Below are 13,847 nucleotides of genomic sequence, written 5' to 3'. Positions count from 1 at the left end.
CCCCAAACAGGGATTTCTTATTCCCAGTCATTTATCTTCAGAGTATCTGGCAAACGATAAGAAAGCTAACGGGGTTGGCTAGGAATTCTGGGAGTCGTAGTCCCAGCACAGCTGGAGAACATCACATTGAGGAACGCTAATGTAAAATGTCATAAGCGCAGGGAGCAGAGTCAGTTGAGTCAGAACTTAAAAGAATAACTTTTTTTACCCACTTTTTCTTTTCTTTTCTTAAGGCCAAACGTTGTTTTGGAATTTCAAGCTAGCTGGGTTTTTGTTTTGTTTTGTTTTGTTTTTTTAAAAAAACCTATTTCGCAGGAATTTCTGTGGGAATCAAACGAATGACAGGTCGCCCTTCGGGGTTTAGGGATCGCGGTGGGTGAAGAAATTCCACTGAACAAACGCACGGCAAAACTGTCTTGCAAAATGGCGGTAGCGCTACAATTCATTTATATCAGGGGTCTTCAAACTTGGCCCTTTTATGACTTGTGGACTTCAACTCCCAGAATTCCTCAGCCAGCAAAGCTGGCTGAGGAATTCCGGGAGTTGAAGTCCACAAGTCATAAAAGGGCCAAGTTTGAAGACCCCTGATTTATATGTTCATCGAATCGACTGGCTTCTTTCAAAATTTGTTCAGCCCTCTCGCAAGTTAGTTTTAAAATCACACCGCGAAGAGGAAGCAAGGTGGGACTTACCTTTGCCATGGCTTCGGGGATCGTTGAGGGCCGAAGAGCAAAATCTGCAAGGAAAAAGGAGCGACAGGGTTACGCTTGGAGAGTTCCAGGGAAAGCGGCCAACAAGCACCGCTACCCAGGAAACGAGCGAATAGAGCCGACAAAGCAGGGCAGCTCTCTTTGGTTTCCCCCCCCCAGCAGCTCCGATTCCGGGGTACCTCAGTAGGCACCCCCTCCGAATCGGGGGGGAATCTCTGCTGAACCCCAACTTTCGGCCGCAGGGAAAGGCCCGAGCGCTTTCTCCTGCCGCTTTTCCGCGCCCTGTTGCTCCAAGCTGGGTTCAGCCAAGGCCTCCGAGATAGAAAGACCGATACGCGGAGCAGTAAGAGCGCTCCGCAATGGCTCCCTCCGCTCGATCTTTCGCTACTTTCGCTAGCCTCAGTGTTAGCTTCGCCGAACTAACTGGGGCTCGGGAAGCAGCAGCCCCCACCTCCGATACGCACCGCAGCCTTAAAAGGAGAGGGCGAAGGTGCGAGACGCGACCGCCACTCGGGAAGCAACGGAAACGGACAGAGCCGGAGAAAGTGTGCGTGGCTCTCGGGGCCTGCCACACCCTGCAGTCAGATTCTCCCTGCGGCTCCTCGCTGGACTCGTTTCGTGGTCTTCCTGCCTGGAGCCCCACCCCGGATTACTCTGCTACTCCTCGGCACGGCGGGCCCTGGGTGTCTCTTTCCTTTTCCTCCCGGTTGAAATTATTACGAAAGTCGGGGACTTAATAATGGGCGGATGCGTGGGACGAAGCTCTTTCTGGGTCATTGTTGGTCCTATGCAGAACGGTTGCTTTACACCCAAGCGAACGCACCGCTTGCACAATTAAAGTAAAGGGCGGTTGTAATAGTTGTAGCCAGTGCTTTTTTTGTAAAAGAAAAAGGTGCCGGAACTCACACATGTCATACAACCCGCCTTGCCTACCCTACAAGGCTCCATCTAAAAAAGGTGCCGGAACTTCATTCTGAGCGTTTTATGAGAAAAAAGCCCTGGTTGTAGCTGTCCTGTGATAAGTGTCTCAGTTCAGGGACCGCAGTCGCCCTACAAACGAAGGCATTCTTTGTTTCCTCGTGGTAAAAATCATATCCTGACTGATTCGCACAGTGGGCTACATCTATCAGGCTGGGTCCACACAACGTTTTCAGACACAAATAATGAAACTGGCAAAGCTGTGAATTCAAAGAAATTCACTTCCTAGTAAATGGTTATAAAGAAGAAAGATCCATACTGTATCTGGTCTAAATAAATCAAAGGACTTGCCTATGGAAATCTGTCCAAACAGGAGAGCTGTTTCTTTGAACAGAATGAGGAAGTTACCTTAAACTTTTGACTATTTTAGCTATTAATAATAAATAACCAAAAATTATAATTTCACCACTAGGTTTGTGCGGAGTTAAAATGTTCAGTCTGGTGGGTCATGATCTTCAAAAATATGGAAACTTGCAGATGATTTGTTATTGTGTTGGACCAGAATCAGAGGTGACACAGGTTCAGGAGCTAAGTTGTTTTATTGAGGAACATGGCCGAACTGGGAAACAAAGGATTTGAGCCCTCACTTATACCTGGTCAGGTAACTGCCTGGCCAATGGGTATAATCCAAGCATCCTGCTGGCTGGTCAGCCAATCCCTTTAAATCCTGCTCTCCCGCTGAACGCTGTCCCCTTGTTCTGGCTTCCCACCGAACGCTGTTCCTGCTTGGAGCTGTCCAGCTCCCCACCTCCGAATTCACTGACCCTCACGTGTATGCAAAACCCGCATACACTACAATGGAGCGCCCACGATTTCTGGAGGCAAGCTGTTCCACTGATTAACTGTCCTCACTGTCAGGAGGTTTTGCCATTTTCCACCCATTAAAACCAAAGGTGTTTTGAACTATGTAGTTTGTCTGCACCATTTCAGAAATGAAATTCATAAATAAGAAAATCAGATTTTATGTGTGCAAAAAAAAACCATTTCCAGAAATATTCCAAGTTTTTTAAATTGCAATTTTAAAATAAAAAATGATGAAAGTAAGCCGTGTAATATAATTAGGACAACTGAGAACTAACCTTAACATTTTTAAAGATCATATAATCTTGGAATTTCTTTGTGAGCTTTCTGATAAGACAAAACAGAGAAATCTGTATGCTGCAGAAACTAAGATGAATTAACCCAAATACTCTGAAATCTCTAAGATAGAACTAAGGAAAATTCCACATAACAGCTGAGGTTCTGTGCTGCTCCCAGCTATACTGGAAAAAAATTTTTTAATTTCAATCTAGATCGGGGGTGTCAAACTGCCAGCCCACAGGCCGGATGCGACATGGCAAAACCGCATCCATCCCATTGCCAGCAATGGAAAAAAGTCACGATACATTGTGACACGTCACGTGAGATACATCACGACAGATCATGTGACGTTGTGAGTTTGACACCCCTGATCTAGATAAAGGTTTATTGGCAAAGGGATCAGGCTGCTGCTCAAGGCAGATTGGGCCCATTGCAGACCCTGATTAGCCTAGCCCTAGCCCTTACCCTGATTCTTAACCATCCCATTCATCTTAAGCTATCAGAGTGTCTATCAGAGTTCCCCTTCTCCTTTTAGGAATTGTTACCTGCTCATTAGTCCCCATTCTTTTCCTGGTTTTCCAATTGTTTGCACGTAGTGATGGTATCACGTGTCCCATATTCTGTCCTTCAGCCCTTTCCTTCTTTTTTCCTTATGTATGTATTTATGTATGTATGTATTTTTCTTACCATTTCACACTACAGTATTTAAAGCAAATGTAATAGGATGACCGGAAGCACTACATTATTTTGGAAGCAAAATTCAACCTGACCCTCCTGGCTGGGCACTGAAATCCAATGTAATTGATGAGTGTTTATTTGGGAAAGGTTGTTATGAGTAAATAAGCACCCACCATGGTATTCCTGGGCATTATCACCATCCCCTTAATAATAATAATAATAATTTAATAATAATAATAAACCTTTATTGTCAAAGTACAACATGTGTACATTGAGATTAGCTGAGCCTCCCCCCATGCTCTCTCCCCCCAACACACAGTGACAACCTTCCTGAGTGCAGGAACAGATCAGGTCCTCCCAGTCCCCCCCCTTGCAAAGTTTTCCAAATTTCTTTCAAAATTGTTTTTTATATCCGTGTTAATTTGAATCCTTTACAGGGGATGGTCTTCAACACCTGGTTCCAAACTGACAGATGCAATTCAGTTGGTTGCAATGCCTGCCAGGCCTTTTTTTTTTCCAAGGGCTGGTCACTGTCCCATGCAACCATTTCATCCTGGGCTGCCAAGACTGCTGTTCTCTGCTGATTGGCAGCTGTCATTTCCCCATAATATTGTTGTTGATTTAACAACAGGCTGTTAAGTCAATGACCTATCCTCACCATGTGAAGGGCATGCTTCATTCAGTCCTTATATCTCCCAGTGGGCACCCTTTTGGATTCTATCCAAGCTGAATGAAGCGTGCTCCTTTCCCAGAGTACCGCAGACCTTTCTTTTTCTTCCCTTCTTTTTCATTTTCTTTTACATCTTCAAATGGCAACAGGGATGTTGCTGTTTTGTTCCTGTGATATTCCTCCTTGCTACAAAGTTTCCATACCTACTTTTTAATGTGTTTTAACTTATTGTAAGAGTTGTGGGCATTTTGTTTAATCTCTTTTAATTTTTGTATTTTGTCTTTTAACATGTTCTGCCCTGTTCACCGCCCTGAGTCCTTCGGGAGAAGAGCGGTATACAAATAAAATTAATAATAATAATAATAATAATAATAATAATAATAATAATAATAATAATAATAATAATAATAATAATAATAATAATAATACACCAACAGAAGAGGGGGGGGAAATGAAAGAACGATCTTATCTCCTGTTGCTTTGAGCCACAGAGTTGCAGAGGAAGGATCATACCACAAGAGGGCGAAAACAATCAAAGCAACAAAAAATGATCAAAGCAGTTGTTACTATCAAAGATAATTTGCAGAACAGTGTGTAATTCTATGCATTCAAACATCTGGAAAGGCAATGGCAAGAACCTAGAATAAGTGGAAGAAGAACAATACCTCAGTGGTGGGCCTAGGCAGGCTGGTTCACACAAGAGCCAGCCAGCAAGGTTTACTTTCTCTAGATGAGACATGTCAAACACAAGGCCCGGGGGACCGGATCCGGCCCGCGAAGTGGTTTCATGTGGCCCGCAAAGCCATCCTGGAAACAGTGAGGGAACGGCCCCCACTGCCTTGGCCCTGGCCCAGAGACCTTCCTTCTGCCAGAGACCCTCAGATCTGTCCCACTCCTGCCCAGGCCCCCATAGGCACCCTTGATGCGAACGATGTAGAGCTGGCCACGCCCACCCAGTAGGCCATACGCACTCTAGCCACGCCTACCCAGTAGGCCACGCCCACCCAGGCCACACCCACCCGGCCCCCTAAGGGCAACCGCAATTCTGATGCGGCCCTCAATGAAATTGAGTTTGACACCCCTGCTCTAGATGGGTGAGAAGGGCAAATAACTGGAGAATGACCCATCAGGTCCTTCAGTTGCCATAGTTCAGAGTGAGCACCAACATGGCCCCACCCCACCCCACCACAGTCCGAAGTGGAATTTCTGAAGTTGCCTTACAAAGCAGGTGGGAGCACAAGAGAGACCAGCACAGCTCAGGCTGCAGTATGGAATTGCCCAGAGCCTACTTTCTGGTCTTAGTCACCCATCACTGTATTTAGCTTGGCACAGTACTTATTGAAGATAACAAATTGAATCTGCCTACTTTTTGGAGATATTAGTAGACCTATTCAAGAATAGAAAATAAAATATTTGCTTTGCAGGACAGGGCAGTGAAAGGATAGTTAGTTCAGAATGCCAGATGGCATAAAAATACAACAATAATCATAGACGATTGTTTCAACAGTTTATCCATTCAGGAAAAAAACCAAAGATGAGTTATTGCTATATTTCCCCTCAAATATTCCAAATGGCAACATGCTAGTCTAAGTAGAATAAAAGCTTTTCTGTTGGAAAAGTCTTCAGGTATCGGGAGAAAATCAGTAAAATTGTCTCTACTGTGGTGGTTCAAGGCCTTAAGTCTGTTTCTCAATGCATTCACTTCAAAGAGTCTCTGATCCCAGTAAGGGCTTTTTCAGACCCAGTCATTTTCAAGAATGGAGCTGAGAGACTCCAGTGAATAGTTTTTTATTACATCTTTCTTCCAAGAGGCATTAGATCTATCGGTAATGATGAACTCAATCAGGGACTATCCAAAAGACTAATTTTATCCAGAGATTTAATTTGGAAAATCTCATATAGTTCTCCATGAAGGCAATGATGAACTCAGGAATGTGTTACCTACATATAAGGAAATTTTGACAAGTTTCTTAGAAATTTGAACTCTACAGTTTCTGAAGCACTCAATCTTTGAGGCAACAAAAAATATGCAAAGTACAATGACAGCCCAGCAAATCAACTCAAAAGTTTATTAGTAGCTGTTGGGATAAAATTATTAACAAAATTACCTAGAATAATAGAAACCATCTAGACATGTATTGAAATATCATGGAATTGATACAACAATACACTGGGAGATTTTAAATAACATTCCAAATATTTTTTTAAAAAAAATTGATCTGTTTGATTTGAAAGCCATTAATTTGCCATTTATTTGGCAATTTGCAAACTGTTAGCAAACAGAAAACCTTTACTTCTGTAATAGTTCTTTTTTATGATAAAATGATAAAATGTTGCAAATCCTCTCAAGTGTCACCAGCGATAGGGGTAGGTTTGTGAAACAATAACTGCACCATCATCATAAAGTTGATAAAGTAAAGGTAAAGGTTCCCCCGCACATGCGTGCTAGTCGTTTCCAACTCTAGGGGCCGGTGCTCATCTCCGTTTCAAAGCCGAAGAGCCAGCGTTTGTCCGAGGACGTCTCCGTGGTCATGTGGCCGGCATGACTAGACGCCAAAGGCGCACGGAACGCCGTTACCTTCCCACCAGAGTGGTCCCTATTTTTCTACTTGCATTTTTTACGTTCTTTCGAACTGCTAGGTTGGCAGAAGCTGGGACGAGTAACAGGCGCTCACTCTGTTACGCGGCACTCGGGATTCGACCCGCCAAACTGCCGACCTTCTGATCGACAAGCTCAGCGTCCTAACCCACTGAGCCACCGCGTCCCAATATAAAGTAGATAAGATAGAATTATTGGCTAAATTAAGATATTCTTTTTTGATAAGAATATGCCACAGCTTGACACCCTACATGAAAGTAATTGTCATTGTGAGACCTCCCGTGGCAGCATGTCTAACCTGCAGGTAGCTATTTGTGTGCAGTATCATGATCAACTACAATAGTTATCACCTGGAGAGGCTCCCAATTTTCTCCACAACCTCACCTAGCAGTGAAAAGCTTTCTGGGAGTCAATGAAAGTGGCATAAAGACCGAATGTGTGCCACACTGAAGCTATCTTGTTCCTTGTTCTAAATCTCCTCTTACATTAACTAATCAATAAGTTTAATGCAAATACTGAATTGTATGTAGCAATGTTCAGTGTACAGTTTGCTGGTGATACTTAGCAGTAATGTTATTTGCTTGGAACAATAGAGAAGTCAGTTGTCATTGCATTCTTCAGGGATAATTTTTTCCTTCTCAGTCTAGTCTTCAGTTTGGGGATTTTCTGGCAGTATATCATTACAATATTAATCAGGTCCAACTGGTCTTAGTGTTTCTGAAATTAGCCAAGTTGAGCTAGGCTTTGTTGTTCTTCTTCCCTCCCCCTCCCCCAATATAATTGCCTTTTAAGAAAAAGAATGCACATAAAGTGCATGTAAATATATGAGAAATGGTAGGTTGCATCTGAGAAAGTTCATAAGCTGAATACATTGAGAACAGGTATTAATGAAAGATGGTAGATAATTTATTGATAGGTTACATAGTACATTTTGTTCACTGGGGAGAGTGATTATCAATGATATTCAGCATGCATTCTTGCAACAATATATGTATACCCTTGTTTGGTTTCTTACATTGTTGTCTGTGCTTTGTTTTATTTTGACCCGTTTTTATGCGCATACAAATAAATTCAAATGACACACGTTTAATAACTTATTAAAAATAAAGAAATGGAATAGCATTGTTTCAAGTGCCTCCATACAGAAAAATATATGATATCCTGTGATATCTACAATTGCAAATAGCCTCAAGAAAGAGTTGCTATGATAATTAAAACTGGGGCAATTACATGATAACATATATTTTAACATGTTGACATTTGTAGTGTCTAGGGCAGGGGTGTCAAACTCAATTTCATTGAGGGCCTCATCAGCATTGCGGTTGCCCTTAGGGGGCCGGGTGGGTATGGCCTGGGTGGGCATGGCCTACTGGGTGGGCGTGGCCAGCTCTACATCGTTCGCATCAAGGGTGCCTATGGGGGCCTGGGCAGGAGTGGGACAGATCTGAGGGTCTCTGGCAGAAGGAGGGTCTCTGGGCCAGGGCCAAGGCAGTGGGGGCCGTTCCCTCACTGTTTCCAGGATGGCTTCGCGGGCCACATGAAACCACTTTGTGGGCCGGATCTGGCCCCCGGGCCTTGTGTTTGACATGTCTGGTCTAGGGGCAGTGAAATAACGTGCATCATATATTAAAACATAAGTCCCAAATGACATGCTGACATCATTTTACCTCTTTTGCCATTCACAAATATTACTATTTTGACCAAAAAGAGATGTACAATGAAGAATAGATTCAATGAGATTCATCATTTATTTATGTAATAAAAATCTTTTGTAATAGACTATCATCATTTTGTATACATCTTGTTTTAGAGATAAAAGTGAGGATGCTTGAAGTATTTATCTCTCCCCTTAACATTGTAGAAATGTTTTACTCAAATGAGAAAAGAAAAATATCTATGTATACAATCTTTTATTTAAAAATACTTTGAATTGTTATTTCTTTTTGCATAAAGACGAGAAACCCTGAAGTTTTAGCACCACTGAATTTTTGTTTCTTTAATTACTACAAATGCATGTATAAGTAGAATTCATACCTCTAAAATTTATTGAAGTTTCTGTCTAATAAATTTATTTTATTGCTGCTATAGATTGATTATATTTCGTTCATTCTTTGTATCCACATTTCATAAACATTTTGCATTTACAACAATATAAAACATTTGAGCAATTCTTGTATTAAATTATGTGGTTAATCTTTCTTAATTGTAATCAAGTTATTTTTTCCCCAAAATCCTCTCTTATTTGCAATATCATAAGAGTATTAAAAATTCTTTCATCAGGGAATGCTATTTTAAAAATAGACTTTCTAATCTACTTATTACATATATTCTATTGCTTTTAGATCCTTGTTTTTGTTTTTAAACAGTGAAGCATATTCATACTAGATCAACACATTCACATAGAATAACTATTTCCCAATCAATTTTTGCATGCTTATATATACCAAACCAAATGTCAGACATAACAATCTGTAAAATAAAATAAGATGAACACTATATCGTTTCACAGGATTGTGTAAAACATTGCAATCATGCATCTTACAAGTTACAACAAATAGTAAACACAGGAAATATTCCCACTTCCATATAATGCAATGGATATTTTTAATGAGTTTAACAGATTATCATAAAAGCTATTAAATAAAAGGGGTACATTTGCACATATATAAAATGTTTATTCAATTCACAGATATCCCAGCCCATTCCCAATTTTTAAATTCATTCTTGAGCGGCTCTCCCCAATATATCTTTCCATAACTTCCCAGCAGAAGAAGGCTATTCTTAAATTTGATAAAAAATGACTTTTTCGGAAAGAGATTACCATTATTATTGTCCTTAACAGTAAAGCTATGTAGCAGTATAATTATGAAATTCAAACTGAACAAACATTGAAAACTCTGCATAGTGTTTATTTTTTAAAATGTTCCAGCTTAATGGACCTTTTGGAGTAATGTGTAAATTAAACATTCTGTTCTCTTTATTATTAGTGATAAAGATCAATGCTTTTTAAGCTACTTGTTCTTATTTCAGACTCAGAATTTGCAGAAAGATAAGCGCACAAATTACAAGAGAATACAAATTTTATTTATAGAAACAAAGGAAGGACATGAATGAAGTCTTGGATATCTGAAATTTCATTCTGGTTTTTCATTTACTTTAACAATAACTAACACGCAGGCACTGTTATAGTTATATCCCAAAGGAGTACCTGATCAAATTTGAAGAAGGAGGAAGATACTTTTATTTATATGTAAATTTTAATTGATATTGTTTATTACTTAGTCATATTTATCTCATTCCACAACCATTATTGATTATTCCATGACTTGTCCGTTCTCTAAAGACAACTATCTTTTTAACCAGGTTTTCTTTTTGTTTTGTTTTCCCCCCCAAAAGCAATCTCATCATATCTTTCTTTGCTTGTTTCAAGAACAAAATGGCCCAGCTTTCAGTTCTAATGCCAAGGAGTATAGGAGATCCATCTATAAAGAAAAGATAATCTCATCTGAGCAAAAAGCATTAACGTTATATCTTGTGTAAATTAGCAGATTTGCAAACTAGGCAAATTACATCAGGGCAGTCACCATGCATAACTTACTCCCTAACTAAAAAGAAGCAGTGAAAAATTGTCTCTCTCCCCTAATACCTAAATTGTATTCAGATTTGATAACATCTGGCAGAGCTGATAATAATATTGGGCAGCCTTGAATTGGCTTAACCTATTAATAGAGAAGGTGTTAGAAGAATTGAACCAAGTGTTTCTCTCCTCAGAAAATTATTTGATAGTTTGGAGAAGACTGGTATAATACTGAAGTCAGATTAAATTGCATTCCATATACAAAAGACAGCCAGGTTAATAGCTGGGTCTTAGAATGCACTACTTGGGAATAGCAAGCTAGTTTAGGGAATACCTGACCTCAGAAAGTTCTGTCCACCAGAGAAGATAATGGCTGTTAACAGTTGCCTTTGGAAGGATCCATCCTATTCCCCACATCCCAACTCCAATATCTGCCTTTTAAGATTGGTAGAGCCATTCCTCCAATTTGGGAGATATAAAGAGAGGATAAATCCCAAACTTAATCTAGGTCTCAAATAATTAAATCTGTATTCTCTATTGAGGCTGCCCAATCAGCTTTCTTTCAAACTGTTGTGAGGCTAAGGAGCTGGGTTCCAAGGCAGGATGAAAACCCAATTTCAATCTTGCAGCTAACTCAATATTCAGTTGAAAACAAGAGATTCCCTCAGCAATCAAACAAAGAATAATCCTCTTTTGTAACATTCCTGAATTTGAAAGCATCGGGACAAAGACGCAACCAATTAATTATACAAATGAGCTATTCATAGAGTCCTAAGACTGTATCTCCTGAAGACTAGTTTACAGCAGGACTGCACAAAGTTTTTAGAGCCAAGACTATGTTTGCATTTGAGCATGGTGAGCATGCCAGGAACTGCAGTTTAAATTGCTAGTGGGGGAAAAAATTGGTGGAACCATGACATAAACTAAACTTACGGTAATTTAATTTACTTGGCATTTGCAGTATATGTAATGAGAATTAATACATTTGAATGAAATACAGTTATTTCGCTTATTCCTTAATAATCTCTTGGAAGTCTTCTGGAGGTAGGCGTTGCAGAATGTCTCTAAACTTATATTGTCTTCATTCACTATAATATTGAAGAATTACAGGAACAGAAGTCCAACATATATGAAAATCAGGTGCTTGGCAAAAGATAATTAAAATATCAATAAATTGCTGCAGACCCTGTTTGTCCAGGAAATTCTGCTGGTGAAGTCCAGGAGAAGAGTCTTCTCTGCCGTGGTTCCTGCCCTTTGGAACATTGTGCCCCACAGTGAACCACACCCACCCTTTGGACCTTCCATAAAGGCTTGAAGACCTGGCTTTGCCAGTTGGCCTGGGGCCCCAACAGTGCATCACCGTTGAAGCATCTGATGGATTAAGGCAAGAACTGCATCTCCCACTGTGGGTATGGTGTTCCTTCCTCCCCATCTTTTTAATTATAAATTATTACTATTATTATTATTATGAGTATTTATTGCTTCAATGTTTCATTGGCTTTTAATGCTTGTAAGCCATGCAGAATCACCTCTCGCCGAGTTCGGCAGCAAACAAGTCTAATGAATAAGTAACAAAGTAAGTAAGTAAAGAAGTAAGTACCGGTAAATAAAATATTACATGCTATAGTATAGTCGAATCCCAAGTGCCGCGTAACAGAGTGAGCGCCTGTTACTCGTCCCAGCTTCTGCCAACCTAGCAGTTCGAAAGCACGTAAAAATGCAAGTAGAAAAATAGGGACCACTACGGTGGGAAGGTAACAGCGTTCCATGCGCCTTTGGCGTCTAGTCATGCCGGCCACATGACCACGGAGACGTCCTCGGACAAGCGCTGGCTCTTCGGCTTTGAAACGGAGATGAGCACTGGCCCCTAGAGTCGGAAACGACTAGCACGCATGTGCGGGGGAACCTTTACCTTTACCTTTATAGTACTTGGAAAATACAGAGGGAATATTAAAGGATGAATTCAAAATGTCTTTTTTTTTATTTGGCTATTAATATTTTAATTTTATCATGTAAGCCAGTTTCACGGTAATATTACCAGTAAAAGTCAGGATACAGGTTTTAAATAATTAATTTCACTCCATTTCCTCTTAATTTAATGTAAATAAAATTAACTAATCTCTTGCTTTTAAAAAAAGTTATTTTTTTGAGCTCCCTTTAGTTATCAATTAATCAAGCAAGCCTTATCATTCTTATTATACCTTGTAATTTATACTGTTTTTATCATTTTCCTGCATTTGGTCAATATTTTTCTAGTCATTAGTTGCTGTTAATGATAAGTAGCAGCACTTACTGTGTGGCCATTAGAGCCAAACAGACAACTTGTTTTTTTGCAAGTTTTGCTTAGAGCTGAAATGCACCAATCATCTCATCTACCATAAACCAACACTGATTCTTTGTTATCACTGTTTGTCTAGTCATCTTCAGATTGTTGATCCATTAATTCACTTGAAAAAGGTCTGAGGTTACAAAACCATATTAGTTATTTCATGTAGCAGGCAAAACAACTGCCATTCTAATCGTCCCAAAGAATATTCTTTCAAAACAATCATCAGGTGTTCCTTTAGTCCCTTTATCAAGTCAGAAGTTATTTCATCTGCCATACTGGTAGGCATTATTCCACAGTTGCTCTTTTAATCTTTTTAAATTTATATTGTTATTGATGGATACAAATTATTACATTATCTCATTTTATTGTAAATTTACCATATTAACTGTATATAGTTTTACCTTAGCTTATTTGCTGCCTTTAAAATATATAATATAAACCACACAGAGAGAGACAGATACATATGTATACATACACATGATATACAATTCTTAGGTTTAAAATGCTTATTAAAGAGATCTTCTGAGACTCTCCTTAACAGAATCTATTTAGTAAATACGAAGTCATATTTTTGATAATGGAGGGAGGGAGGGAGGGAGGGAGGAAGTAAGGAAGGAAAGACAGTAGTTCCCCCATGTCCCCCCCAGGGAAGAAAACCATCGCAAGACACTCTTCTGTTTTAACTTTTTTTCCTTGTCGCTATTTGGAGTTTTCATCCTGCTTTCGTGAGATGGCAGCATTTGGGAGGGGGTGTAGCTGCCCCCTTCCCCCCAAGCCATCAGCTGAGCAAGACGCCCTCCTGCCCACTGCCCCACCCACCAGACCCCCCCTGGAATTCCCCCATCCCTGCCCGGCCCCCACAGGCATCCCTCCCCAGGAGCAACATTGAGCTGGACATGCCTACCCTGGCCATACCCACCCAGTCTGCCATGACCACTGTAACCACACCCACCCAGAGGGCCACGCCCACCCAGAGGGCCACGCCCACCTGGCACCCAGTGATACATAAGTGGGTTTTGGGTTGCACTTTGGGCACTCGGTCTCTAAAAGTTTCGCCACCACTGGCTTAGCTTATATGCTGACCCTTGGTAAGCAAATCTCAATAAAGAAGAATCCCAAAACATCCAGTACATGTAGAACAGTCTGACAATGTTTCTCAGTCTCAGCAGCTTCCAGATGTGTAAACTCCCAGAATTCCCCAGCCAACCATCTTCCTTACACTCTAT

At 40.5% G+C, this 13,847-nt stretch overlaps 1 protein-coding gene across 2 annotated transcripts in view; it reads right to left on the bottom strand.

Moving 5' to 3' along the window:
* The window catches only part of ANXA5 (annexin A5), a 28,980-nt gene extending 27,587 nt beyond the window's left edge, over positions 1–1,393 (bottom strand). Inside the window, exons 1-2 of one of the 2 annotated variants that reach the window (XM_081332349.1) lie at positions 1,175–1,393; positions 693–736 (exon numbers count right to left, since the gene is read on the bottom strand). In XM_081332349.1, coding sequence (XP_081188475.1) covers positions 693–701 — 9 coding nt within the window. In that variant the 5' untranslated portion in view covers positions 702–736; positions 1,175–1,393. Of the gene's footprint in view, positions 1–692; positions 737–889; positions 1,094–1,174 lie in introns of those variants that run through there. The other variant, XM_081332350.1, reaches the window with a different exon arrangement.
* Between the last annotated feature and the right edge of the window lie 12,454 nt (positions 1,394–13,847).

This window comes from Vipera berus (genome assembly GCF_964194415.1).
Source record: "Vipera berus genome assembly, chromosome: 7".
Taxonomy (NCBI): Eukaryota; Metazoa; Chordata; class Lepidosauria; order Squamata; family Viperidae; genus Vipera; species Vipera berus.
Note: the sequence above shows the minus strand (reverse complement) of the source record. Positions and strands in the feature narration are given on the sequence as shown.